We start from the raw sequence: 27293 nt of genomic DNA, 5'->3' as shown, positions 1-27293 counted from the left end.
GAGGTCCCTCTAGTATTTTTTAATATTTAAAAAAAAAAAAGTAAGGGGCGCCTGGGTGGCTCAGTCAGTTGAGTGTCTGACTTCAGCTCAGGTCATGATCTCGCAGTTTGTGAGTTCGAGCCCCGCGTTGGGCTCTGTGCTGCCACCTCAAAGCCTGGAACCTGCTTCAGATTCTGTGTCTCCTTCTCTCTGCCCCTCCCCTGCTCATGTTCTGTCTCTCTCTCTCTCTCTCTCTCTCTCTCTCTCTCTCTCTGTCTCTCAATAATAAATAAACGCTAAAAAAATTTTAAAAAAAAAGTAAGTAATTTCCATACCCAGTGTGGGGCTCAAACCCACAGCCCCAAGATTAAGAGTTACATGCTCTACTGACTGTGCCACCCAGGCACCCCCTAAAAACAATAAAGTCTTTGGGGCACCTGGGTGTCTCAGTCCAGTAAGCGTCTGACTTGGGCTCAGGTCATGATTTCATGGTTGGTGAGTTCAAGCCCCCCATCAAGCCCCGCATGGGGCCCCGCATGGAGCTCCATACTGTCAGTGTGGGATTCTGTGTCTCCCTCTCTCTCTGCTCCCCCCCACTTACATTCTCTCCCTCCCTCTCTCAAAATAAATAAATAAACTTTAAAAAATAATAAAATAAAACCTTTATTAAAAAATCAGTGGACAGGCTTTCCCTCTGCTCTGGGAACATGGTGGCAGCCTCAGGGAGAGCTCTGCTGTGAAGGGGCAGTGGGGAGCAACCGCCAGCAGGAGTGTGACTTCAGCCTCTGTCACAGAACACCGTCATCATGGAGTGCTGGTGGAAGGTGCCACGGGACGGAGAGGGCCGGAAGCTGTGCCTGCACTGGTGACACTGCATCTACGAGCTGGTAGAGAGAACACCCTGGAGCTAATCCTCACACAGTCAGTGGGAGGACTTGGAGTACTAGTGACCTGGACTTGGTGAAGAAATCTTTGGGCGGGAATTGACTACTGTCTCCAGGTCTGGCGGTAAATGCATCCCCTGAGACCAAGAAATTGGCCGAGGAGGAGAAATTGCTGAGACAAGAAGGAAAGTTAGAGAAGATCCAGAGCAGGGCAGGTGAGATGACAATGACATTTCTAAGAAGCTGTCACCTAGAGGCAGGAATGAAGAACATCCTCAAATGGGAACTAAACCCTGAAATAGTTGCCCACCATTTCTTTCTTTTTTTTAATTAATATTTTTAATGTTTGTTTATTTTTGAGAGAGAGCGTGAGCAGGGGAGTGGTGGAGAGAAGGGAACAGAGGATCCGAAGCAGACTCTGCTGACAGCAGAGAGCCCGATGTGGGGTTGGAACTCACGAACCATGAGACCATGACCTGAGCCGAAGTTGAACACTTAACCCACTGAGCCACCCAACTGCCCCTGCCCTCCATATCTTAAAGAATCCTGGTTGCTGTGGGCTCACATGTATTAAAGTTACCAGAGGACTCATCACTAGGTGGGGTGGACACTGGTGTGAGGGGTTGGTAAATGGGCTTGATGCTGTGAGGTTACCTATGTCTGTGGTGAACTCTGAAAGGCCCAAGACCGAAAGGTACAAGTACTGGATGATCTGAACCTACTCTCCTTCAACAGCAACAGAGGAAAATCAGAGGAGCGGTGGAGCAAAGATGGGTCATCACCCTGAAACCACTCCCCACTCTGACCAAGTAATGGAATTTTATTCTGTTTTATTATTTTATTTTATTTTATTTTACTTATTTTTTTTTTTATTTATTTTGGGAGAGAGAGCACGAGCAGGGGGGAGGGGCAGAAAGGGATAGAAAATCCCAAGCAGCCTCTGCACTGATAGCACAGTCAGACATGGGGTTCAAACTCACAAACTGTGAGATCATGACCTGAGCCGAAACCCAGACTCGGTGGCTTAATCAACTGAGCCACCCAGATGCCCCTATTTTTTTATATATATTTTTAAAAGTTTATTTATTTTGAGAGAGAGAGAGAGGGTGAGCAAGAGGAGGGGCAGAGAGAGAGAGAGAGAGAATCCCAAGCAGTCTCCATGCTCTCGGTGCAGAGCCTGACATGGGCGTGAACTCACAAACCGTGAGATCATGACCTGAGCAGAAACCAAGAGTTGGATGTTTAACCAACTGAGCCACCCAGGTGCCTTCAAATAGTGGAATTTTATTTTTTTATTTATTTTTTTTTTTTAATTTTTTTTTTTTTTTAACGTTTATTTTTGGGACAGAGAGAGACAGAGCATGAACGGGGCAGGGGCAGAGAGAGAGGGAGACACAGAATCGGAAACAGGCTCCAGGCTCTGAGCCATCAGCCCAGAGCCTGACGCGGGGCTCGAACTCCCGGACCGCGAGATCGTGACCTGGCTGAAGTCGGACGCTTAACCGACTGCGCCACCCAGGCGCCCCCAAATAGTGGAATTTTAAAGAGCATATGGGGACGTTGGCCTAAACTGCATGTACACGTTGAATCCTCCATATTTCCCACCTCCGTCTTTGACTGTTACACATCCAGCCTTATTGGGGCAGTCCTGCTCAAGGAGTACTAGGCTGTAGATTTGATAAGCTGAATACTAACAGATGGAAACAGTCTAGATCCTATTTAGCCTCCTCCTCCCTTGGAATTTAGTGGAACAAACAGGAGAGCTAAACACCATCTCCAGTACTGGGCTCATCTTCATACACACTGGACATCTGTATCTCAAGAGGAGATAAAGAGGTTGTGCTCTTTTTATTTTTTAGGTTTTTTTCATTACAGTGATACAGTTAATGTTATGCAGTTATGATTTAATACTGCACCTTTATGTTTATTTACATATCTCTCTACTGCAAATGGTACCATGTATGGTCTTTAAGTGTTTGCATGCATAAGTTTTGATAAATTTTAACTTTTTTTTTTTTTAGAGAGAGAAAGAGCACGAGTGGATGAGGGGTAGAGACGGGGGCAGGGGGTGGAGAGAGAATTCTAAGCACACTCCACGCTCAGCAAAGAGCCTGACTCAGGGCTGTATCCCACCACCCTGGGATCACGAGTCAGATGCTCAACCGACTGAGCCATCCAGATGCCCCTAACTTTGTTTTGTTGTTGTTATTGTTGTTAATAGTGGACAAAAGATTTGAACAGATTCTTCACAAGGGAAGATACATGAATGGCTATATTGAGTACATGAAAAGGTACTCAACATTATTATGATGAGCATTATAATCATTAGTCATCAGGGAAATGCCACCATTAAACCACAAGGAGACACCATTGTACCACCTGCAGCATGCCTAAATTAAGAAGACAGACAATACCAAGTGTTGGTGAGGGTCTGGAGCATCCACAACTCTTCTACATCACTAGTGGGGATGTAAAACAATACAATCACTTTGGACAATTTATTCTATAGTTTTTGTTTTGTTTTGTTTGTTTTCCTCCCATAGTTAAACATACATTTACTATGGGTTTTTTTTAAGTAACCTCTACACCCAATATGGGGCTCAAACTCACAACCCTGAGATCATGCTGTAACGACTGAGCCAGCCAGGGGCCCCTAAACATACATTTGCTACTAAACTCAGTAATTCACTTACCCAAAAGAAATGAAACATTTGTCTACACAACTTGTGCAGGAATGTTAATAGAAGTTTTATTCATGAATGGCCAAGAGTCAAAAACAACCCAAAATGTCCATCGACAGGTAAATGGTAAACAAATTATGATACATCCATACAGTAGAATATTGCTCAGCAACACAAAAGAATATGTACTAATGATGTGACAACATGTGTGAATCCCCAAAACTTTATTTGGAGCAAAACCGGACACAAATGCATACATATGGTGTGGAATTATATCAAACTCCAAAAAAGGCAATGTGACCTATCATGGCCTGGGCCTGCAGGTGGGATGGCTTACTGGTTGCAAAGGGGCATGAGGGAGACTTTGGGATGATGTAAAGGTTCTACTTTGATTGTGGTGGTGGTTTCTTGGGCACATACATCTGCCAAAACTCATTAAGTGTATACTCAATATAGATTCATTTTACTGCATGTAAATTACACCTTAAGGTTGATTTTTTTTAACATGATTCATTTTTGAGAGACAGAGACAAAGCATGAGTGGGGGAAGGGCAGAGAGACTGGGAGACACAGAATCCGAAGCAGGCTCCAGGCTCTGAGCTGTCAGCACAGAGCCCAACACGGGGCTCAAACCCACAAAATGTGAGATCATGACCTGAGCCGAAGTCGGACGCTTAACTGACGGAGCCACCCAGGTGCCCCATCAACGTTGATTTTTTTAAAAAAATCAGTTCCTCAGAAAAAAAAAATTTTTTTTTTAGATTTTATTTTTAAGTAATCTCTACACCTGACATGGGGCTCAAACTTCCAACCCCAAGATTAAGAATTGCATGCTCTACTGACCAAGTCAGCCAAGTACCCCCAGAAAATTCTTTTCTGACCACCCTCCTCAGATAGGCCAGGCTCCCTAGTATGCACTCACTTCATAATCTGTATTTTCTCCTACTGCATTTCTCCAAGTTTGCAATAATGTTTTGATTGGTTGCCTGTTAGTTAACTGCCTCTAGATGGGGAGCACCAGTAGGTCCTGATCCCATCTCTCTGGCTCACCACGGATTGCTAAGCACCTAGCACCAAGCCTGCATGCAGTAGGTGCTACATGGGCACTCATTAAACAAATGAATGCAGGAAGGAGGGAACGCAGAGGGCTGGGACCCTGGGCAGGAAGCAAAGAAGAGAGCTGCCGCTGGATCTGGGGCCCACCACACCTACAGAACTACAGCTCTGTGGCCTGGATGACTGCCGGGCCCAGCCACTCAGGGCCCTAGCTCTGCCTAGGGAAGTTGAGTCTGTGAAGTTCCTCAGAGATCTCCAGGAAGGTCTTGCCTTTGGTCTTGGGAAGGAAGAAGCCAGTACAGATGGTCCCACAGACACAAACACCCAGGAAAGGCACATAAAGAAAGTGGGACAAGCCCCCCTGTGAGTGAAAAGAGTCTCTGAGACCTGGTGTGTGCCCTGTTCAGGACCAGACATAAGGCCACATGACAGGTCATGATGAGGGATTTGTCCCTCTTTTTGAGTCCCATCCCCTCCAGCCTCAGGCTCCCAGGATGGAGACTTCCCACTGGGGCTCTCCTGCAGACACAGGGGAAAACCTAAGGCAAGGGAAGGGTGGGGAGGGTGCCTACCATGATGAAGGGAAACCCCAGCCCGACCAGGAAGAGCATGGTCCACATGAGCACCCGGCAGACCATAGAGGCAGCAGGCCGGGCCTTCTGGTCAAAGAGCTCCATGGCCAGAATCCCTGTCACTCCGGCTAGAAGGAAGAGCAGGGACAGGGGCTGCCAGCCAGGGCTGCCACCTTGTCCCCGACATAGGAGTGGGGGCCCCTTGTCCTCTTCTCCAGCCATTCCCTCCCAGAAGCCCCAGTACAGGGGGGCTGGGTGGCAGGGCATGCGGGTGACATTGCATTTATAGCCACTTGTCATTCGTGAAGACATTCGTGTTCCTTTGGCAAAGCCCAAAGTGCAGAGCTCCTTGGGCCCACTCACCAGGGCCAAGGCCAAAGCTGAGGATGAGGGCAAAGACGCAGAACATGGCCAGGTAGGGCATCCAGGGGAGGGGGCTCTGCAGCAAAGGGGCAGAGGGGGTGGAGTGAGGTGGAGACCAGGCTGCCCCAAGCCACAACCCTCATGCCCAGCCCCACTACCTGCAGGCACAGGGCCACTGTAAAGATACTTCCCCAGCAGGCCATCAGACCATACCCCGCTATCGGCAGGTTCCGGCGGCCCACCATCTCGATCACTGCACACTGCAAAGGAAAGGAGCTCTCAGTAACTGACCTGTGCGCTGGAAGCATGCTTCCTTTGGTTTAAAGGCCAGCAGTGGGCAGCTCCAGGTGTGTGTGAGGGAGCAATTAGGAGCAGTTGATTGCTTCAGGAGATTAAGACATTATTAGGGGGGACCTGAGTGGGTTAAGCACCCACTCTTGGTTTCGGCTCAGGTCATGATCTCAAGGTTTGCAGGTTCCAGCCCCACATTGAGCTCTGTGCTGACAGCTCTGTGATGCTTGGGATTCTCTCTCACCCTCTCTCTCTCCTCTCTCTCTCTGCCCCTCCCTTATTCGTGCTCTCTCTCAAAATAAATAAATAAATAAATAAATAAATAAATAAATAAATAAATAAATAAACTTCAAATGCTGCTGACTTGCCCCATTTGAGCATAGTGAACTGGAGTGGGAAAGGGCCCAAGGTAGAGGACTTGATAGAAGACACTCCTCCAGGTGTCAGCACCCGATGCACCCCCACCCCCACAGGGCTGGTGGAGGGTCAACCCCTGAGCCCACAACAAACTCAGATAAACTCACACTGACGCAGGCCACGAGCAGCTCGCAGCTCCCAGTCCCCACGATAGCATACTGGACTTTCCCCTCGGGGATCCCGGCCTGCCGGAACACGGAGGAGGCGTAGGCGTACACCTGGACAGGGGGGCAGAGGGGTGGGCTGCCAGCTGCCTGTGGTCTGCAGCCCTCCCACCCCCAACCAGTTGAAGGATGCTGCGGGGAGCCTCACCGAGTTGGTTCCGCAAAGCTCCAAGGCACTGCCCAGGACCATGAGGCTTGTCACCTGTCTCCGCAGCCCGCGATCCTGGAACAACTCCCATGGGCGCAGGGCGCGTCGGCCCTGGCAGAAGATACGCTCCTCTTCCAGCTCAGCCAACTCCTCCGCCACCTCCGTGGTGCCCCGTAGCCGCTGCAGCGCTAGAGCAGGATGCAAGGGCAGAGGGCGCTGGGCCTCATTTCCCCCAACCTCTGCTTGGTGCCCTGCAGTGAGCTCCCACCCCAGCTCCGTTCACTCTCTCTCTGGGTCCCCCTGATCAGATGGGGATGATCTTCCTGTCCCTGTCATTTCAGGGCATCAAGAACCAGAAAAGGCTTTAGGAGCTGGGGGTTCTGTGGATACATCAGAGGGGACACAATTGTGGCAGATGACAATTATGCAATGTCCCCAGTTCTCCACGCTTCCCTGTATCTATGCTCTCTGCTAGGTGATTTTTGTAGCTGCCCCCACAAAAGGGGCAAGTATGCATCCTGCTCCTTGGCACTGCGCTGTGCCATGTGACTCACTCTGGCCAATAGAATGAGGTTGTAAGGAGGATATGCAAATTTCTGCCCAAGCCTTAAGAGACCTTGCTCATTTCTACTTGCTTTTCTCCCATCACCATAAAGACATGAGATGGGGCTAGCCCACTGGTCCCAGGAGGAGCAGAAATGGCCCAGCTGAGACTGTCCTAACTTTGCCAGTGCCCAGCTGACCTGAATGAGTGACGAAGACCAGCAGAGCCACCAGCTAGGCACAGCCTATATCAGCCAACCCCAGAGAACTCACAGACACTTGAGCTAAGTAATTGCTTCTTTGGTTTGCCATGAATGTGATTATTAGGCAGCAATACAAAACTAATGAATTAACTGGTACCAGGAGTAGGTGCTACCATACTAGACCTGTGATCTATGGCATCGATTCCAAGACCAGGCAGAAGATGGTGAGGAGGCTGGAAAAATGGAAGCCTGGGTATTCAGGGCAGTAGTGTGGAAGAAAATAAAGAAACACAAACAAACAGACCTAATGAACTTCTGGACTGGAGTGAAGAAACCTCTATATGTTGAAAACATGAACTGGTTGCTGTTAGCTGAGTATTCTAAGCTTACTATATTGAAACATGAGCTCAAAAAACCTTCAGAGGGAAAAAGATTTAGTTCCAGAACTCACTAGGTTGGTTTAATAAAAAAACAAACAAACAAAATAAACCTGTTGCTTATCTCCAGCCTCTCCAGTTAGCAAAAAGAGGCTCACATTAAGTGACAGCCTGAAAGCAAAGATCAAATCCAGAGCACTGCCAGTGAGTCATGGACGCAGGGCAACAATCAAATTAAGGGTGTGGCTTAATGCAGTGACTCACTGCAATGGAAAAAGAGGCATTTAGAAGGCTTAAGGATGTTGGTCCCCAGCCTCCCGACATGCCCCAAATTCCAGTAAGTGAGTCTCAAGAGAGAAGCATGCCTCAGAAAGACTTGTGGGTATGGCTTTTTGGCACATCGATCAAATACATAGAAAAATCACATCGGTTTCAAGAAAATTATATTTACAAACGCTCTGCCAGCCTGGAGAGAAAGGGACCAAGACAAATTGAATGTGCCCAACTTCCTGTGGGTACATTTGCAATGCCCTCTTCAGAAGGTGACTAGGAAGTATATCTGAGAGGGAAGAAGCAAGAACCTGGGGAAACCATGACCTGGGGAGCCCCTCCTAGGGGCCAGAGCCAGGACTTGATCATGAAACATTCCCTACCCCCAAAGCAGGGAGATCTGGCAGCGTTTTCTTAAGAGCGCATCGGCATTAAGGATTGGTGACTGCATCCTGCTTCCTTGACTTCTTGTCTTTGGAATGAGGGTTAGTTCTGGTTACACTGTCCTACTTTCATATTGTGTGCTGAGTTCAGAGGGGCAGACTTGTGTTTTTAGTGCCTAGGTGTCTGGATCAAGAGAAGGCACATATAGATTTGATGTGATCTTAAGATCCTGGACTTCAAGACTGACACCATGATTGGATGAGACTGTGGGGTCCTGGATGACATTGAGCATGTTTTGCACAGGGGAGGGATATCAATAATAGCTGTGGCCACAACGGCAAGCTGAGAGGGTGCCTGAGTGGGCCCTGGTCTTCACCCTTCTCCAAATCTATACCCCTTGCCATGGGAGAGGATATGCCATTGATTTTCCCATCCCTTGACTTTGGGTTCAGGGACAGGACTCTCTTTGGCCAATGGGATGTTAATGCGCATGGGGTGGGGGGTGGACCATGGGTTTGAAAAGTGTTTGTGCAATTGGATCTGCTTTCTTGTGCCTCTGCTGTCGCTGTAATAAGAACATTCCTGGGCTAGCTTGTTGGTACTAAGAGTGAGAGGAAAGTCATGTGCAGCAGAGCTAAACTACTCCAGCCCAGACCAGCCTGGACTGGCTGACCTCCAGCTGATTCCCAGACACCATGAGCTGGCCCAGCTGAGATCAGCAGTCATGCAGCCAGCCCAGCAAGTAAGTGGGTGGAGGATGCAGTAAATGATTATTGTTTTAAGCCAGAGATTTGGTATTGTTCCTTGGGCATCACTATCATGGCCATAGCTAATGAATAAGCCCATCAGCACCCAGTTGGCCTTGGGTCTGTGAGGTCTTAACATGTTTCATCTTACATATATGGCGGGGCGGGGGCGGGGGGATCTTTATTGGCACCATCCTACAGTTCCTGGATGGCAGGGTTCAGGTCTGCTCTATCCCACTGCCTTGGCACTCAGGACAACCCCTTGGTAAATAGTTTTGAAGAGATGAATGGTTGTCAAAAAAGGAGGGACAGCTTTTTCCTGATAAATGAAACCCAAGAAATGGAGACTCACATGCTCTGGACAGATGTGCCCATTTGTCAAGGGTGGTCTGGGAACACAAGGACTCACCTGCCAGGCAGGCCTCCATGTCTCCACGGTCAATGAGGAGGTAGCGCAAGCTCTCAGGGAGCAGAGGGAGGAAGGCAAGCTGGAGCACCCCAGGCACCAGGCAGCTGGCCAGCAGCAGGTGCCAGGCCTGTGGGTCCCCCAGGAGTTCCCTGGGGAGGCAAAAGAGAGGCTGGGCCAGGTACTTTCTTGCCAGAGCCCTGGCCACTTGCCCCCTACTCCCCAGACCCACCCACCTGGCCCCTGCTTGCCCTCCTGAAGGCAGAGGATCTGCATTGCTCTCTGTTTCCTCAAACCAGTTCTGGGTCTGGACACCAAGATCCCTCCCTCCAGGTGTTGGCTCCACCTTATCTGTAGCAACTCCTCTTCCCAGGGCTCTGGGATCTGCCCTCTCCCCTCTTTTCTGGGATGACCAGGACACGTTCCCCTTTAAAAGCCCAAATCTTCACCCTCTCCCTTTTTAAGATCTGTTCTTTGCTCCCTGATCTGGAGAGGATGCAAAATGGTGATTTACACTGAAGTGTGGTTGACTAACACCTGTTTTATGTATTGGCCAGATAGGTGTAGACAGGATTTCAATACAAAGATTTCTTAATACAAAGAAGCAATGCCTTAATACTTAATGGATAGAGGAGAAAGTTAGGCGAAGGGCTTTTACTGGCACCCCTCAAACCACTCAGTGCACATGGAGGCAGGTTGCTTATCTGAGTCCAACCACCTGGCCTATCACAATCCCTAGGGCAGTGAAGATGACTGAGGTCATGGCCACAGCTCCTCGGAGCTCCTTGGGGGCGCTTTCCCCTAGGTACATGGGCTGGACATTCATGCTCACACCTAGATGTGTGCACAACCAGTAAGTTTCAGAGTATTTTCTTTCATAGGAATAGATAACTAATATAGACATAGACACCTGGCCATATAAACAGTATTGAGTCAAGAGGGGATTTGTTGATGGGTATCCCTAAACACCCAGGTGGATGTGCTCAAAACTCTGCTTCCTCACATGACAAACCCCAGAAACTGAGGAGTCCCTAACAGCCTACTCTGCCTCTGTAATGAAAACCCAAGAATGCATCCTTTGTACCTTGGCTGCCAGGAAGCTCATGGCTTAAAGTATGGCTCAAATATGGGAACTCTGTCAGCATAGGTTTGGGTATGTTTGTACTCACACCCTGTGTGAGTTTTAGAAACTTTTTCATGTTTCTATATCCACTTTAAGTGTCTACTTATATGAGCCTTTTTAAGAGAAACCATATTTAATCATTTTGCAAAAGAAGAGGTGGGCTTGAATGAAAAATGTGAATGGGGAGCCTGGGTGGCTCAGTCAGTTAAGCATCTAACTTCGACTCAGGTCATGATCTCATAGCTCGTGAGTTTGAGCCCCACATTGGGCTCTGTACTGACAGCTCAGAGCCTGGAGCCTGCTTCGGATTCGGTGTCTCCCTCTCTCTCTGCTCCTCCCCTGCTTGTGCTCTGTCTCTCTGTTTCTCTCTCTCTCAAAAATAAATAAACATTTAAAAAAATGTGAAGGGGGCGCCTGGGTGGCGCAGTCGGTTAAGCGTCCGACTTCAGCCAGGTCACGATCTCGCGGTCCGTGAGTTCGAGCCCCGCGTCGGGCTCTGGGCTGATGGCTCAGAGCCTGGAGCCTGTTTCCGATTCTGTGTCTCCCTCTCTCTCTGCCCCTCCCCCGTTCATGCTCTGTCTCTCTCTGTCCCAAAAAATACATAAATGTTGAAAAAAATGTGAAGAAAGAGAATACATGAATGGATGAAAGAAATAAAGAGAACAGATGAATGAATAAATGGAATACACGAATGAGCAGGAAGAGAGAGGCAGGATGGGCTGCCCTCCCCCCATACCTGCACTGACTCCCAAGAGCAGCCTTCCCAGCATGACCATCTCAAAGGAGCCTGGTCTGTGGCTGAAGCCAAACAGGGTCACTGTGGCCACCACAAAGATATTATTCAACAGGAGGGACTTCTTCCTGGGGGGAAAGTAGAATACAGGTAAGAGAGGCTCATGTTCAGTCTAGCAGAACTCTCCCTGGGGATCCCTCTTTGCAGCCCCAGCCAGCCCTGATCAGACCTGTGTGTGACCATGTGTGAGCCGTGTCAAGGAGTCTAAGCTACATGAAGGGAAATGTCCATTAGCCATTGTGCCTACAGACTACCTGGGGCATATTGTCACACCCATCTCCCAAGATACCTGAAGTCCCTCTCCTTTCTGCCTGCACCACAGTGTGCAAAATTTGCATCTTACGGCTTTATCTCTTCAGATTAAGCATTGCTTTCTTCCTACTCCTTTGTAAAATGAGGGGCCTAACATCTGATTTCTTAGACACAATTAAACCATAGAGAAGAAGAGCAGGGACTTTCAGAGTAAGGGAAGGGATGCATGGAAAGCCAAGTACAGTCCCCTCACATTTTCTTCCATGTATTATAGAGTCATAAAGTTCTGAAAAGAACTTTTAGGATGGCTTGATGGCCCAGGCCTCACTCAGTGGGACAGACTGCAAACCAGGGAGCAGGCAATAGAAATGTCAGTGAGGAGGCATCGGCTCTGAGATTCCTGATATTGAGCATGGAAGTGCTGTCACACAGTGACTTAAGCTCACTGTAGATCATACAGCTTACTATACCGACAGGGAAACTGGAACCTAGTGGAGGCCAGTATTCTGCCCAAAGTCAAAAGCACACTGGTGACAGAATGTGAATGTTAAAGCATAGATCTGCTGAGTCAAGAGAATGGAGAATGACATCCATTATAACAAACCTGATCCAGCAGTAACTCCAGTTGAAAACCATATATGAAAAAAAAGAAAAGAAAAGAAAACCATATATGGTGGCTTCTTCGGTGGTGTGAATTAATAAAGTACTTCAACTGTGGGGTATTTACTTAGTAAATGCATTTTGCTCCATTTCAATACACAGACAGCACCAGAAACATGCAGCTTTCACCTAGTAGGGGCAGTAATATACCTTTGCTGACCTGCCTGAGGCTAGAGCAGCTCTCCAGCTCTGGGCCAGAATCCCTTCCACCGGGAGCTACACATCCCACAGGGCACCCTGCTGGCCCACTTCTTTGACGACTTTATACCGAAAGGACATGGAGAAAGGCACTATAATAGTACACTAGAGGTCTTGTAAGGTACAAGCATGACAAAGAGTAGAAACTGAAAAACGAAGGGGCCGCTGCATCAATGAACTGCTGAGGTTCAACAGGCTAAGATATGTCATTATATTTCCTCCAAAGTGCATGAGAACTCTCTGCCCTCCCTCTAAGGATGGGCAAATCTCAGAGGATTTCTTCCCATTTTGGAGGGAGCCTGCACCACACAGGCTGTTGTGATTTAGCACATATTATCAGTTGATTTGAAAACCTAGCAGCTTCCAGCAGAGCTAAGCAAGAAGAATATTCTCTAGGGAGTCCAAACTAAGTGCATAGAGCTCTGCCACTCGCCCCTTTAGACCTAGGAGACCCTGTAATTCTCCATGTGACTGTGGCAGTTGTCTAAAAGAACAATCACAATGCAAGACCTAGAGTTTTGGAGTACAGCCACTCTACTTCAGTGAATTGCCATCCTCTTAATTAGAAATAACTCTGGCCTTGTCAGTAGGCCTTAGCGGGGAATAAACACAAGGCTGTAGGACCCCTAGTGGCCATGTACCCATCATGCACTGGGTGCCATATGACACACCTATGCTAACGTTGAGTGTGCCCAGTAGCATTCAATTGCTATTTAAGTGATGCCCCATGTGGCCCCAAAGGTTCTGATGAGCAGGTTACTCATGTCAGCACGCCTACACGACCACACTGCCACCCTTCTCCCAAGGCACACCAGGGCCTCTTTCTTTTCTTCAGTTTTTTTTGTTTTAAAGTTTATTTTTCTCTTATGTGGATCCTGAGAAACTTAACAGAAGACCATGGGGGAGGGGAAGGAAGAAAAAAAAAGAGAGGGAGGGAGCCAAACCATAAGAGACTCTTAAAAACTGAGAACAAACTGAGGGTTGATGGGGGTGGGAGGGAGGGGAGGGTGGGTGATGGGTATTGAGGAGGGCACCTTTTGGGATGAGCACTGGGTGTTGTATGGAAACCAATTTGACAATAAACTTCATATATTGAAAAAAAAATAAATTAAATAAATAAATAAATAAATAAATAAATAAATAAATATTTCTATCCCCAAAAATAGAGGGTGGCAAGCTATAGCCAACGGATCAAATCCAGCTTGCCCCGTTTTTCCAAATAAAGTTTTATTGGGACACACACACACACACAAATAAAGTTTTTTTATTTTTGACAGAGAGCAGGGTAGGGGCAGAGAGAGGGGGATAGAGAATCTCAAGCTGGCTCCACGTTCAGTGTAGAGCCCAACGTGGAGTTTGATTCCCCTACCATGAGATCATGACCTGAGCCAATATCAAGAGTCAAACACTCCACTGACTGAGTCACCCAGGTGCCCCTCTTGTCTTCAGTTTGAAACAAACAAAACAAAGCTTAACCCTGGTTTGTAGATGGCTCTGCGCATTAGTTCTAACCAGAAATGTAGGGCTATGGCATTAAAGCACTCTCAGATGTGGCCCTAAAAGATACTGGAAAAGTGAAGCCCTTCCTGTAGACAGAATCTTGAGCACGGAATTTTGTCCCCTTTTCCAAAGCATTTGGTCAGATAGTCAAAGTCTTAGATGAAGCAGGATTTGAGGACTGGTTTCAAGAAGGTGTTGGAAGGTTAAACAGATGGATCTCTCAGAATTAGCCCCAAACTTGAACCTATACATGTCCCTGTTTCCACTCACCAGAATCTCCCTTCCACTGAAGAAAAGGCTCTTAAAAACCAAGCAGACAGAATGAACCCCTCTGGGATAGCATGCAGCAGCCTTCCTCAGCCCACCCAGTGGTCACTCCATTGCCTCATAAATCAGGTAGAGTCACAAGGATAGAAAATGCACATGGTGGACACCTAGGTGGCTGAGTTGGTTAAGCATCCAACTCTCGATTTCGGCTCAGGTTATGATCTCACGTTTCATGGATTCAAGCCCCGTGTCAGGCTCTGCACAGAGAGCATGAAGCCTGCTTGGGATTCTCTCTCCCCCTTTCTCTCTCTCTGCCCCTCCATGCTCATTCTCTCTCTCTCTTTCTCTCTCTCAAAATAAATGAATAAACTTAAAAAAAAAAGGAAAATGCATATGGACTCAATGATAGGGGTCTCCTATCTCCAGACTAACCACCTTGCCACCCTACACACCCAACCCTGACTCCCAGAAATGGCAACACATGTCAGGACTTCAGTCTGCCACTGGGTGGAAGATGAACTGCACTGGATCCTTGCCCTGGGGATAGGACAGCAAGTTGTTATAAATGAAACAGGTACGTGTGCTGAATTTGAATTTTTAATTCCTTCCCTTCAAGCTTCTGCCAGTGCCATCACATAAGGACACTGTACCAAGTATCATTAGATATTTGGGCAACAATGATCAGATAATAGCTAATTTCTTCTATTTTGCAGGAAGAGCCTAAATTTGTTTGGGAATGTGCCCCTACCCTTTAAGGTTCAGGTGTGAACTCAACAATCTAACCTAGCCTTGGTGATCTTGTTCTCTGTGCTAGTGGCCTGGTACTGGGCAATGAGACATGGCACCTTTTTTGAAAAGTTTTTTCTGGGGCACCTGGGTGACTCAGTCAGTTAAGCATCCAACTTTGGCTCAGGTCATGATCTCACGGCTCGTGGGCTCAAGCCCCATGTCAGGCTCTGTGCTGCCAGCTTGGAGCCTGGAACCTGCTTTGGATTCTGTGTCTCCCTCTCTCTCTGTCCTTCCCCTGCTCGTGCTCGCGCTCTCTCTCTCTCTCTCTCTCTCTCAAAAATAAAAACACTTAAAAAATTTTTTAAAAAAAAAGAAAAGCTTTTTCTCTTCTGGATTTAAAACATCAGCTAGACAGGGGTGCCTGGGTGGCTCAGTTGGTTAAGCGGCCGACTTCAGCTCAGGTCATGATCTCGCGGTCCGTGAGTTCAAGCCCTGAGTCGGGCTCTGTGCTGACAGCTCAGAGCCTGGAGCCTGTTTCAGATTCTGTGTCCCCCTCTCTCTGACCCTCCCCCGTTCATGCTCTGTCTCTCTCTGTCTCAAAAATAAAATAAATGTTAAAAAAAATTAAAAAAAAAAAACTTCAGCTAGGCAGAAATCCCCTTTCTGCTAGATAATGTTGCCTCTGAGAGAGGCACTTGTAGTTTTCTAGCTGTAAGCCCGAGGACAAAGCCAACACACAGTGGAGCCGGCAGACAAAGTGCTCTCAGAGGAGCACATCCAGGGCACTGAGGTAGCGCTGAAGTCACCCACCTATACACTTCTTGTGTGAGACAAAGGACCTCCTATTGTTTCAGCCAACTAAGTCCTGATTTTCTGTTACTTGCAGTTGAAGGCATCCTAACAGATACACCTGTTAAATACACAAACATGGATGTAATCTGCATCCAAGAAAGGTAGTTACATCAATGAAAGAAGAAGGGCTGGTGCCATGGAACTCATTACTGCATTGTGAGTCCCACCATCCAGAAGCAGATGACCTCTTAGGGTAATAACCTGCTGGACATTCCACGCTGTTAGGACCACCAAGCCCACTCAAGAATAAAGATTTGGGTCACCCTGACAGGCAAAGAGCCTCAACCAGTGGACGTACTGGCTCAAGACAAGAGTAGAAAACTGGAGGATGAAGTCACCAATGCAAGCAAAGCCTGGAACCAGTTCCAAAACCACAGAGTAGAATTCTACCTGCACTACCAGGCTTTCTGCATCATGTGCTTCAAAATAAACTCACCCACTACTTTTTTGTTCCTTAATAAGTGTTTCCCCTACTCTTTATCCTTTCCTCCTTCTGTGGGATATCTTGATGACAGGTTAATTTGCCATGAATTGTGTAGATTGCAGAACATTGAGAAGTAATGGCAGGGCTGGCAGAATGGTCATTACGTGGAAATCCTGGACTCAGAAAGAATGCTTTCCTGATACTGGCCCTTGTGGTGTGACAAGACAAGGCTCTAAGTGGTCTCACTCAGGGAGAGGTGAATACATTTGCTGGTGTACATGATGAGATGGGTGAGGAACATTAGGAGGGCACGCATGGAGCTGAATACAGGGGACAAAGGGGTCTATACATGCGGGGCGGCCAGCAAACTGGTGGACTCTGGTAGCCATTTGTTTTTTTCTGCCCCACAATGCTTCTCTCCCACTGCTTCACTGGTGTAGATATGTGACCCACGGTGGGTCAATAATAATCTGTCTTTCTGGATTTGAATCTTGAATGAAGACAGTGGAGACAGAATGTGTATGTCATTGGAGCTAATGCACTGAAGGCATCTTTCCCAGAAGGATGGTCCAATGCTCTGGCTGTTGAGATCCTCAGCACCATCTCAGGTCCTGTTCTTCTTAAGACCTGGCTTCTGAGTGTTTCCTTTCATTCTATGAGCTACTCCAGTATCTTTCCAGTTATTACAATTTTTCATCAAGTCAGTCCAAGCCTCTCTCTCTCTCTCTCTCTCTCTCTCTCTCTCTCTCTCTAAGTAGACTTCTAAAAATTTTCATTTATTTTTATTTTATTTAAATCCAAGTTAGTTAATATATAGTTATATAGTTAATATATATAGTTATATATATATAGTTAGTATATATATTATATATACAGTTACTATATATATAATAGTTAATAACTATATATATAGTTAATATATACAGTTATATATGTAGTTAATATATAGTTATATAGTGTAAATAATGATTTCAGGAGAGGCTCCTGGTGGCTCAGTCAGTTAAGCATCTGACTTTAGCTCAGGTCATGATCTCGCTGTTTGTGAGTTCAAGCCCCACATCCGGCTCTGTGCCGACAGCTCAGAGCCTGGAGCCTGCTTCGGATTCTATGTCTCCCTCTCCCTCTGCCCCTTCCCTGCTCATGTTCTCTCTCTCTCTCCCTCTAAAATGAATAAACATTTAAAAAAGATTAATAAAATAAAATAAAAATAATGGTTTCAGGAGTAGAATTTAGTGATTCATCACTTATGTATAACACCCAGTGCTCATCCCAACAAGTGTCCTCCTTAATGCCCATCACCCATTTAGCCCATCCTCCTACCCTACCCTCCAGCAATGCTCAGTTTGTTCTTTGTATTTGAGAGTCTCTTATGGTTTGTCTCCCTCTAAAAATTTTTTTATTCAAGGGGCACCTGGCTGGCTCAGTCAGAAAAGCGTGTAACTCTTGATCTCAGGGTCGTGAGTTCAAGTCCCACACTGGGTATAAAGATTGCTTAAATAAATAAAAACTTAAAAAAATTTTTTTTAATGTTTATTTATTTTTGAGTGAGAGGGAGAGAATGAGAGAGAAAGTGCAAGCAGGGGAGGGGCATAGAGAGGGAGACAGAGGATCCAAAGTGGGCTCTGCACTGATGGCAGAGAAGCCTGATGTAGGGCTCAAACTCACAAACCGTGAGATCATGACCTGAGCTGAAGTCAGACTCTTAACTGACTGAGCCACCCAGGGAGCCCTAAACAAATTTTTTTAAGTAGGCTCCACACCCAATGTGGGGCTCAAACTCACAACCCTGAGATCAAGAGTCGCATGCTCTACCAACTGAGTCAGCCAGGCACCTCTTTTTCCTTTCTTTCTTTCTTTCTTTCTTTCTTTCTTTCTTTCTTTCTTTCTTTCTTTCTTTCTTTCTTCCATTAATTTATTCATTCATTATGAGCCCGTCTTGTTTGCACCCGTCTTGCAACTTGATGCAAGACTGCATCAGTTGGATACAGAGAGGGGAATGAGGCCTGAAGAGGAAATACTTGTTTCCGGTCCAATATCACTTGCTGGAGAAATGGAACTGGAAACAAGGAGTCCTCCCTCCCTCAGGACACAGGGCTCTTCCCTCTACCAAATCCACTTGGAAATGTGACTCTTGTGGTGAAACTACAGGTAGGGTAGGAGGCTGGGGAGCTGACCTAGGCCTGGGCCTACAGGGCATCTTCCTTCTCCCACATTCCTCAGCTTACAGACTGGGGTACCAATCATCAAAGGGCATTTGGGGTGTACCCAGAAAGCCCTTACCTTCCCAATATGATGGCCAGGGGCCCAGCAAGCAGTGCTCCAAAGAGGCCCCCCAGGGGGTACAGAGACACGATGAGGGACCACACAAGCAGAACTAGGTGGTCGGGCAGTGGCTGGCCAGTACGCACCTGCCATGTCTCATTGATGAATTCCTGGATGGGCTGTGGACAGAGATACCGGTCAACTTCCCAGGGACAGGCTGGATACAATAGGCCTTCCCCTCCACAGGGCTCTGCCTCTGCAGAGCAGGCACCAAGTTGTGAGCAATACTGCTCCCCAGCCAGGGGGCAGGAACAGTCTCTGTTTGCCCTTCAGAGTCCACTTCACCCCTTGTCCTCCTGCTTTTGGTCCAAGAATCCACCTGCATCCGTGGGCTCCTTGCTGACTGGCTTTCTGTTGGACTTGGACTTGGCCAATGGTGAGCACCAGCAGGGCATCAGAGAGAGGCAGAAGGGGTGTTTGTTCCCAGGTCACCCCAGGCTGGCTGTGACACTCAACCAAAGGTCACTGCTCCTCTCAAGGGGTCCTACTCCATATGGCTCTTTCTTTCCAGTTTCCAGACTCCTTCCACGAGTCCCTTTGGGGGTAGGAGTAGTAATGACTCTGGCATTACTGGGCTCTCCCTGGTCTTGTGTGTTGTCTCTGCCCCACTCAACCTTTGTAAATCATCCCTTGTGGTATCTAAACCTGCTTGGTTTATCTGGAGTGTGCCACTCATTTCCTTGGGACCCCAATTTTCACAGCCCTTAGAAGTACTCTGTTAGATACACATTACTGTGTTCACTGTTTAGACTGGCACTAGGCCTGGGAAAGTGGAAGGACTTGCCCACGGCCTCAGCCACAGGTCAGGGCTGAAGCCAGGTAGTTAGGACACCCCAGGGCCCCACCCCCAGAGCTGCAGTTTCAGGGAAGTGAATGGAGGCCAAATGGTTAGGAAGGATTGCACTTGGGCAAGACCCGGGCATACTTCACTTGCTTAGAGATGAAATGTCAGTGTCTGGCTGATCTCAGGCCTCCCAACAGGATGTGAGGGAGGACCTGAGGAGGACAGTGAGTTTAAGGGTCGGGCCAGCTCTCCTCTGCTCAGGCCAGCTCAGGGTAATGGCTGTCAAGCCTAGCACCCACCAGCTCCCTCTGGGGGAAAGACTGTCCAGGGGAGATAGGACCAGGGCAAGCCTCCCTGTCCCTTGGCGGAAACTCCTCAAGAATGACCATCCAGGGGATTAGGAGGAGCCTCTGAGGCCAAGAAAGTCCTATTTTGGGAGGCTGGGGATGGCCCATGGGAGATAAAGCCCAAGAGTGCCTGTTGCAGGTGGATCCTTCTCCAGCCTGTAAGTGTACTGTGAAGTGGGCACTCACATGTGTGTTGAATGAACAAATAAACAAGCAAATACAGCTAGCTCGGACCTCCCTTTCTAAGCCCTGCATTTCATCCTTTCTTTAAGGCATTGGGCTGCTATCACTGTTTCTGCCCAGAATGTGGTCCCACCCTGGCTTCTGCTAGGCTATCCTCTCTTCCTTTGGGGACTTCTCTCCCATCCCCAGTTACAGCCTGTCCTGTCCAAAGGTGGTCACCTGATTCAGACTGGCCAATGGGAGGGCTCCACCTCTTGATCACATGATTGGCTGGCCTGAATATGATCCAAATCAGCCAATCGGACTCTTCCCAGACCTTTCAGCTGGAACTACTAGGGAGGACTTTCCTTTGGGGGTTTCCAACTGGCAGGAAGTCAGTCTGGTACAGTTGCCCTCTTGTCACTGAATGAGGAGGGTAGAGGGAACAGGACAGGCAGGGAGAAGACAGCTGCACTTCTGTCCTGGGACCTGCTTCCTGCAGCTCTTTCCCCTGCACCTACAGTGTGCAGCCCCACAACCTTCCCAGCTATGGGACAGGACACTCACCCTTCTGATTTAAGTTACAGGCCAGTTTTTATCAATGGGCTGGAAGATTCACCTTTTCCATGGGCACCACTGAACATCAACATTGGTCAGGTCAGCATCAGGTGCTTCACTCAGAGCAAACCAGCAGGAGGTTGCAAACAGCTGACATGCAACCTGAGTGGTGACAGTCAGCACAAAGGGCTGGGGATGGAGGGGTGACTTCCAGCCAGAGACTATTGAAGGAAGGCAGGATGTTTGGATGGTTCTTGTGGGGCTTCTGCAGATGCAGTGGAGAGGGCTTCCCAAACAAAGGAGGCTTAAAGAGGGGGCTGTGTGCATTTGAGGAACAGCATTTAACCTGCTTTGCTAGTGGGGTTCAGGGAATAAAGGTGGAAGACAGGCGGGCAGGTTCTGATCAAGGAGGCCTTGAACTTCAGGTGGATGAGTCTGTCCTGATTCCTATAGGCACAGAATGTTTCTGGGCAGGGAAGTGGCTTGATCAAACTTGAGAGGCTGAAGGCAGAGATGCCAATGAGGAGGCTAAGCCAGCAATCCAGGCAGGAAAGATGGGATCTGAACTGGAGTCATGGCAGAGACACGGGGAGAAATGGCTAGCTAGAGGTAATGAGCAAGGACTCAGTGTTTGAGGGGGAGGGGGCAAGAGTCAAGGCTGACCCCCAGTCACTGGGCAGACAGTAGAGTTATCTGCTGACATCAGGGACCCAGGAGGACGTGCAGGTTCAAGAGAGGATGTAGAGGTGGGTTTGAATTTGAATCCACAGGACCAATGGGACATCCCAGTGAAAGTGGACACATGGGAGAAAGTGCCACCAAGTGGATGCTGGCCCGAAGCCCCACAGTGGGCAGCTGTTAGCCCTCACCCAGCACCCACTGGGACGGTGACGGTGAGCACAGAGGATACATACCAACATCGGGGCACTGATGATGGAGAGGTTGTAGCCAAATTGAAAAGTCCCACCAATGCCAGCCGCACAGATGGTCAGGAGCAGGACACTGCCCTGAATCTGAGGAGAGAGGGGAGGACACAGAGTGACCTTTGGCAGCCTCCATCTCCTCCCAGGACTGGAACCTACCAATCACAGCATTGCAATCTATTTGAACCAGGCAGCAATGCTTCCACTTTACAGATGAGGCAACTGAGGCACAGAGGAGGAGAGGAGTTACCTAGGTCACATTGCTGGCAGGCAGCACAGGAAGCCCAGCCTTCTGTTCTGAGTCCAGGTCCTTGCTGGCACCTCACCCTCCACCCTCTCCCCCATGAGCATTTTCCCCAAATGGACAACATTTCTCTGGTCCTCCCTGCCAGGCTGTCCCTGGGCAGGCCTGCTGTGGTTCAGGAGCACAGTGCCCTGAGCTGGGGCCCCAGGACAGTGAAGCTCTGCACCAAACAGGACTGGAGCCCCTGAGCCCCAGCAAAACTCCAACAGAGTGGCTGGGCCTTCTTCTCTTACCTGCCAGCCAGTTCCACAATAAAGCTAACAGAAGGGGTCACATGGACCTACACATGTGGGGACTTGGGAGGCACAGGAAGAAGTAGAGAGTGGCTGCAGCCAGTGACAGTGCTTGGGTCCCAATGCCAGTTCTGCCCTTACTCCCTTGTCCTGAGTCACTTCTTTACTGGACCTGGAGATGATAATGCCTACCTCCAGGTTGGGGGACAGCCAGGGTATATGTGCGCCACACATACTTGGTACAATAAAGAACAGTTTTCATCCCTGTGCAATACCCTTAGAGATGGAGAGAGAACTCTCCAAAGTACCCAGCCACAAGAACTCAGTGCCCTGAGGTCCCATCACGTTAGGTCAGTATATTTTTTAGGGACTCATAATCTTAATATTTTCCCTGTTATAATTTTTAATTACAAAATAACATGCTTGTTAAATTTTCTGAAAATTCAGTATATGCTGAATGTTCTCCACTGACCCAAAGGCAGAGCATTGAATTGCTCCTCTCAGATACTTTCCTGGGTGTTCACAAAGTAGCTGACTACACAAAAATCAAAGTGTTGGTCTTTTCCCAGTAACTATCATACTGCCTTTCTTGTTCTAGCAAATCATCCTGCAAACCTGAAGTCCTGTGAGTCAAATTTATGGTTTTTAAAATACTTACACACAAGTTCATAGTGGAAGGATGTCTGGCTGAAGATTTTATGAAGAATTTCCTGAACCTGAAGACTATTCATTTTGTCAAATACCAAGTGCCTGTCCCAGCTAGAAATTATGCTGGGGGGGGGGGGGGGGGCAGATACAGCTGGGCAAAAGACTGATGTGCATTCTCCATTTGGTGAGATATTGTGCTGGCACTGGGCAGGCTGAGAAAGAGGCTCTGGGGGGCAGGATCCTGCCAAGGATCTCGCCACAGTTCTGGAGACAGGTCCATCACAGGGCCTGCCAAAAGTTCCTATAATAAGTCCTAAGTAACTTCCTTCCAAGCTGAAAGCCACAGGAGGAAACCAGGTAAGGACCCAGGACTCTGGTCTCATTGGAGTCACATCAAAGCTCCATGTGGGCTGCATGGAGGTGAGCGTTCCACTGAGACAGAAGATCTGCAGAAAGCAGCAAGAGACCCAGAGCCTGGAGCCCCTGGCTGGCTCAGTCAGAAGAGTATGTGACTCTTGATCTTGGGGTCATGGGTTTGATCCCCGTGTTGAGTGCAGAGATTACTTAAAAAAAAAAAAAAAAAAAAAGAGGTTGGGCAGGGGCACCTGGGTGGCTCAATTGGTTGAGCATGCAACTCTTGATTTCAGCTCAGGTTGTGATCCCAGGGCTGTGGGATCAAGCCCTGCACCAGGTTCTGTGCTGGGTGTGGAGCCTACTTGGGATTCTCTCTCTCTCTCTCTCTCTCTCTTTTTCCCTCTGCCCCTCTCCCTGGATCACGCTCTCTCTCTAAAATTAAATAAACAAACAAACAAATAAATAAATGAGACACAGAGCCTGATAACAATTGAGTCCATGTGGCAGGCAGGATATGCTGGCAGGTCTCCAAGATAGCAGGAAATTATTTAATTCACTAAGATCATGCATGGAGATTGCCTAGTCCTGTGCCTGATCATGAAAAACATTCAGACATTAGCTATGGTGGTGATTATCAATTCAGTGAACAAACATCTCTTGCCTCCCTAATGTGGGCAATAAATCAACTCTTCTAGTTGCTATGGATATAACCAGCAGAACAGGAGACAAAAATCTGTGACCTCACAGAGCTATCCTTGCAGCTGGGGAAGATGGGCAATAACCAAATGAACAAGGAAAATACATAGTCTGTCAGCTGGTGTTATAGAGACATGAAGCAAGGAAGGGTGAGAGGGAGTGTTTGGAGAGGGTGGTCAGGAAATAGGCCCTGAGAAGGTGACATCTGCGCAAAGACTTGAAAGAGACAGGGGAATGTGCCATGCAGATATCTGAAGGAAATCAGCGCAGGCTGGCAGAGGGATTGGGGGAAGGGGAAGAGGCACTCAGAGATGGGAGGTTGAATGGTATAGTCATTCTCTTCTGGCTGCTCCCATTTCTCTGTGAAGGACATCAGGACAGGGTTTAGAGGGAGCATGGAGGATGTGAAGGCTGGGGAATGAGGCGAGAATGGTAAACAGTCGCAGAAGCCGGCAAAGCGGCCAGGGCTGCAATACTCAAGAGCTGACCCGCCCAAAGACTCCAGAACAGCACGGGCATGGGGAGGGCTGCTAGGGTGGGATCCTGCGGGGCCACAGGTCCTGTAGACACATGACCCCATGCAACCTTGCACTGACCCCCAGGCCATCCCTGCGAGCGACCTCCTGTTCGTCTGAGTCCAGCACCTAACTCCACTGACAAATAAGCACCAGCTATTTTTGTACACTGACACCTCCGTTAAGCCTTCCAGAGTGGCTGCGTCTGTGCATTCACGCAGGTCTGCAATCCCTGGTCTGAAATACCTGGGCCGGGCGTGTTTCGGAATTCAGATCTTTCCCAATCTCAGGCGGGCATCAAGCACGTACACATCTCTCCAGCATTCGCAGCAACAGGGGCCTGAGCTAGCCAGCTTCTCGGCTCAGGACGGCCGCTGCCACAGGCGAGCGGAGTGGAAGCTCACGCCCGCCGAGAGGAGGGCGGTGCAGTCATTTCAGCAGGCTCTCGGAAGGAGAGCACAAAGCCATGGCGCATGCGCCTTAGGCGTTGAAGCAGCGTGTGCTATCTTCGAGGCAGAAGCGGATGCGCAAGCGCAGTGGGCGTTGAGGGCGCCCTGGTAAGCGGAAGGCTGGCGCAAAGTGTACCTCTGTCCGAGGCGCGCGCCCGAGACACCTGCGTAGGCGCACAGGGAGGTTAAGGAGTGTGAGGTGTTTCCTGCAGGTCACCTGGCTCTGAGGCCGTAAGCGCCGCTCCGGTTCATACTCCCTCCCTCCATTTCCGTAGCTTTGAGGCGGAAAAACCACACACTCCTTGGTCGGCCAAGCCTGGGGCTCATCTCCACAAACCAGAAGGGAGCTCTGGTCCGAGGTCACCGGAGCGCTCCAGATTCTCTCGCGATCCTGGCCCTGGCCTCTCGTCCTCTCGCCCGCGGCCTCCCGCGGAGTGAATCTCTGCCGGTTCCTGCCTCGTTCCCCCTCCGACCTTCGCCGCTGGCCCGCTTGGCCCCTCTGTCACGCTTCATTTTACCCCTTTCAGGCCCCCCTGCCCACCCACCGGGGCCCTCCTTCCTTTTGCCCCTTTCGGGCCCCCCTGCCTACCACCGTGGCCGGGGAGCCCCCAGTCCCGGGGAGGCCCGTGTCACCACGCACAACCTTTGATTCCACACCGACGTCCCCACTCTTTCCCCAGAGGAGGGGCAGAATTAGGAGGGACCGAAGGGCAGACCCAACCAGTCTCTGGAGCGATCTCATCTGTCAATCTTGGCAGTCAGTGATTCGGGGTGAGAAGAGAACCGGTCTCCGGTTGATTGCGTGAGAGGCTGGCCCTTTTGGAGGTGGAGAACCACAGGGTCCACCGGGCCTGATTAATTTTTTATTTCTCACAGCTTCTCAGGCCCTGCATGGAATCCAGGAGTTGGATAAAGGCCAAACCGAAACCCGACTTGCCAAAGATGCTATTTGTGGTCATAGAAACACATACCTGAAAGTGGCCTTAGGAAGCCATCAGAGCAAAGGCTGTGATAGGACTTACACCGGAATGGAGACTGCAGTATCTCTCCTGCTCCTGCCTGGTTTTTGTTTGGTTTTGGCGGCCCTGAACTTTTAATAAATTTCTAAAAACACCATGCGTTTTTTTGTTTTTTGGTTTTTTTTTTAACGGGGGAGGGTCAGAGAGAGAGGGAGACAGAATCTGAAGCAGGCTCCAGTCTCTGAGCTGTCAGCACAGAGCCCAACGTGGGGCTAGAACTCATGGACTGTGAGACCATGACCTGAGCCGAAGTCGGATGCCCAACTGACCAGCCACTCAGGCGCCCCACACCATGCGTTTTTTTAAGGAAAAACACAATAAATAAAATACTAGCCGTTGCATGCTTTTTCTGTGTCTGTTGAGATCATACGGGTTTTCTGCTTTGCTCTGTTTATGAGCTCAGTTACATCAATAGTTTCTAAAGGTAATTCATCCTTGATTTCTTGGGATAAACACAACTTGCTCGTAGTGTTGTAATTGTTATTAACATGTTGTTGGTTTCAGTTGCTAACATTTTATTTAGATTTATTTAAAAAAAAAAAAACTATTCTCCCCCTCAATCAGTGGGAAAACAATGGGCTAATAGTCCTGGAACAGTTGATTATATGGGGAAAAATGAAATTGGACCTCTAACCCTATACATAACAAATCATTCTGGGTGCTTACAAACCTAATTTGAAAGCAAACTTTAACCATTTTAGAAGAAAGTGAATATTTTTGTAATTGTGCAGTGACCCAGTCGGGTGGAGGCCAGGGGCCCAGGTGGTGAAAGAATTCACCCAAGGCAGAACAAAGGAATAGAAGTTTACCTAATATGCTGCAAGGGACCACAGGCCTTTAGCAAAGGAGAGGCTGTCTGCCAAGAGGTGGGGTACACAGGGTAGGGCTGTAGTTAAGGGCGCAGGGGTTGGGGGGGGGGAGGTATGGAAACTATGGAATTCTCAATTTTTGGTACCTATGCCTGGGTTTAAGTAACCCATTGTTCAGCTAGGACTTACGGATATTTTGATGTGGGTCACTTAATGGGCCTGTTTGTATTCAGCAGCGGGTAGGAGGTCACTGTGGAACCTTCTACCTTACTCAGGTTTCCTTCCCCTGCTCAAGTTGGTTGCCTAAAAGTGGCCTCTACAATAACCTTAGGATAAATAAGGATAAAACATACAGGTTTCTTAGGAGGATTTAACATCATTAAAAATAAAAAATCTAGGGGCGCCTGGGTGGCGCAGTCGGTTAAGCGTCCGACTTCAGCCAGGTCACGATCTCACGGTCCATGAGTTCGAGCCCCGCGTCAGGCTCTGGGCTGATGGCTCGGAGCCTGGAGCCTGTTTCCGATTCTGTGTCTCCCTCTCTCTCTGCCCCTCCCCCGTTCATGCTCTGTCTCTCTCTGTCCCCAAAATAAATAAATGTTGAAAAAAAAAATTAAAAAAATAAATAAATAAAAAAATAAAAAATCTAGGGGCGCCTGGGTGGCGCAGTCGGTTAAGCGTCCGACTTTAGCCAGGTCACGATCTCGCGGTCTGTGAGTTCGAGCCCCGCGTCAGGCTCTGGGCTGATGGCTCAGAGCCTGGAGCCTGTTTCCGAATCTGTGTCTCCCTCTCTCTCTGCCCCTCCCCCGTTCATGCTCTGTCTGTCTCTGTCCCAAAAATAAATAAACGTTGAAAAAAAAATTTAAATAAATAAAAATAAAAAATAAAAAA

General features: G+C 48.5%; 1 protein-coding gene across 1 annotated transcript; it reads right to left on the bottom strand.

Moving 5' to 3' along the window:
• Positions 1-4760: 4760 nt before the first annotated feature.
• On the bottom strand, positions 4761-25670 carry SLC2A11 (solute carrier family 2 member 11). The gene is given in 13 exon segments (XM_086682382.1): positions 4761-4961; positions 5173-5300; positions 5536-5611; positions 5694-5795; positions 6351-6548; positions 6550-6743; positions 9488-9639; positions 10192-10318; positions 11344-11468; positions 18563-18723; positions 21370-21468; positions 24299-24342; positions 24345-25670. Coding segments are annotated over 13 exon segments (1866 nt in total). The 5' UTR covers positions 24604-25670.
• Between the last annotated feature and the right edge of the window lie 1623 nt (positions 25671-27293).

The sequence above is a fragment of the Puma concolor genome, chromosome D3 (assembly GCF_028749965.1).
Source record: "Puma concolor isolate L17-30 chromosome D3, mPumCon1.1.hap2, whole genome shotgun sequence".
NCBI lineage: Eukaryota > Metazoa > Chordata > Mammalia > Carnivora > Felidae > Puma > Puma concolor.
This window is presented reverse-complemented; position numbering and strand designations above follow the sequence as displayed.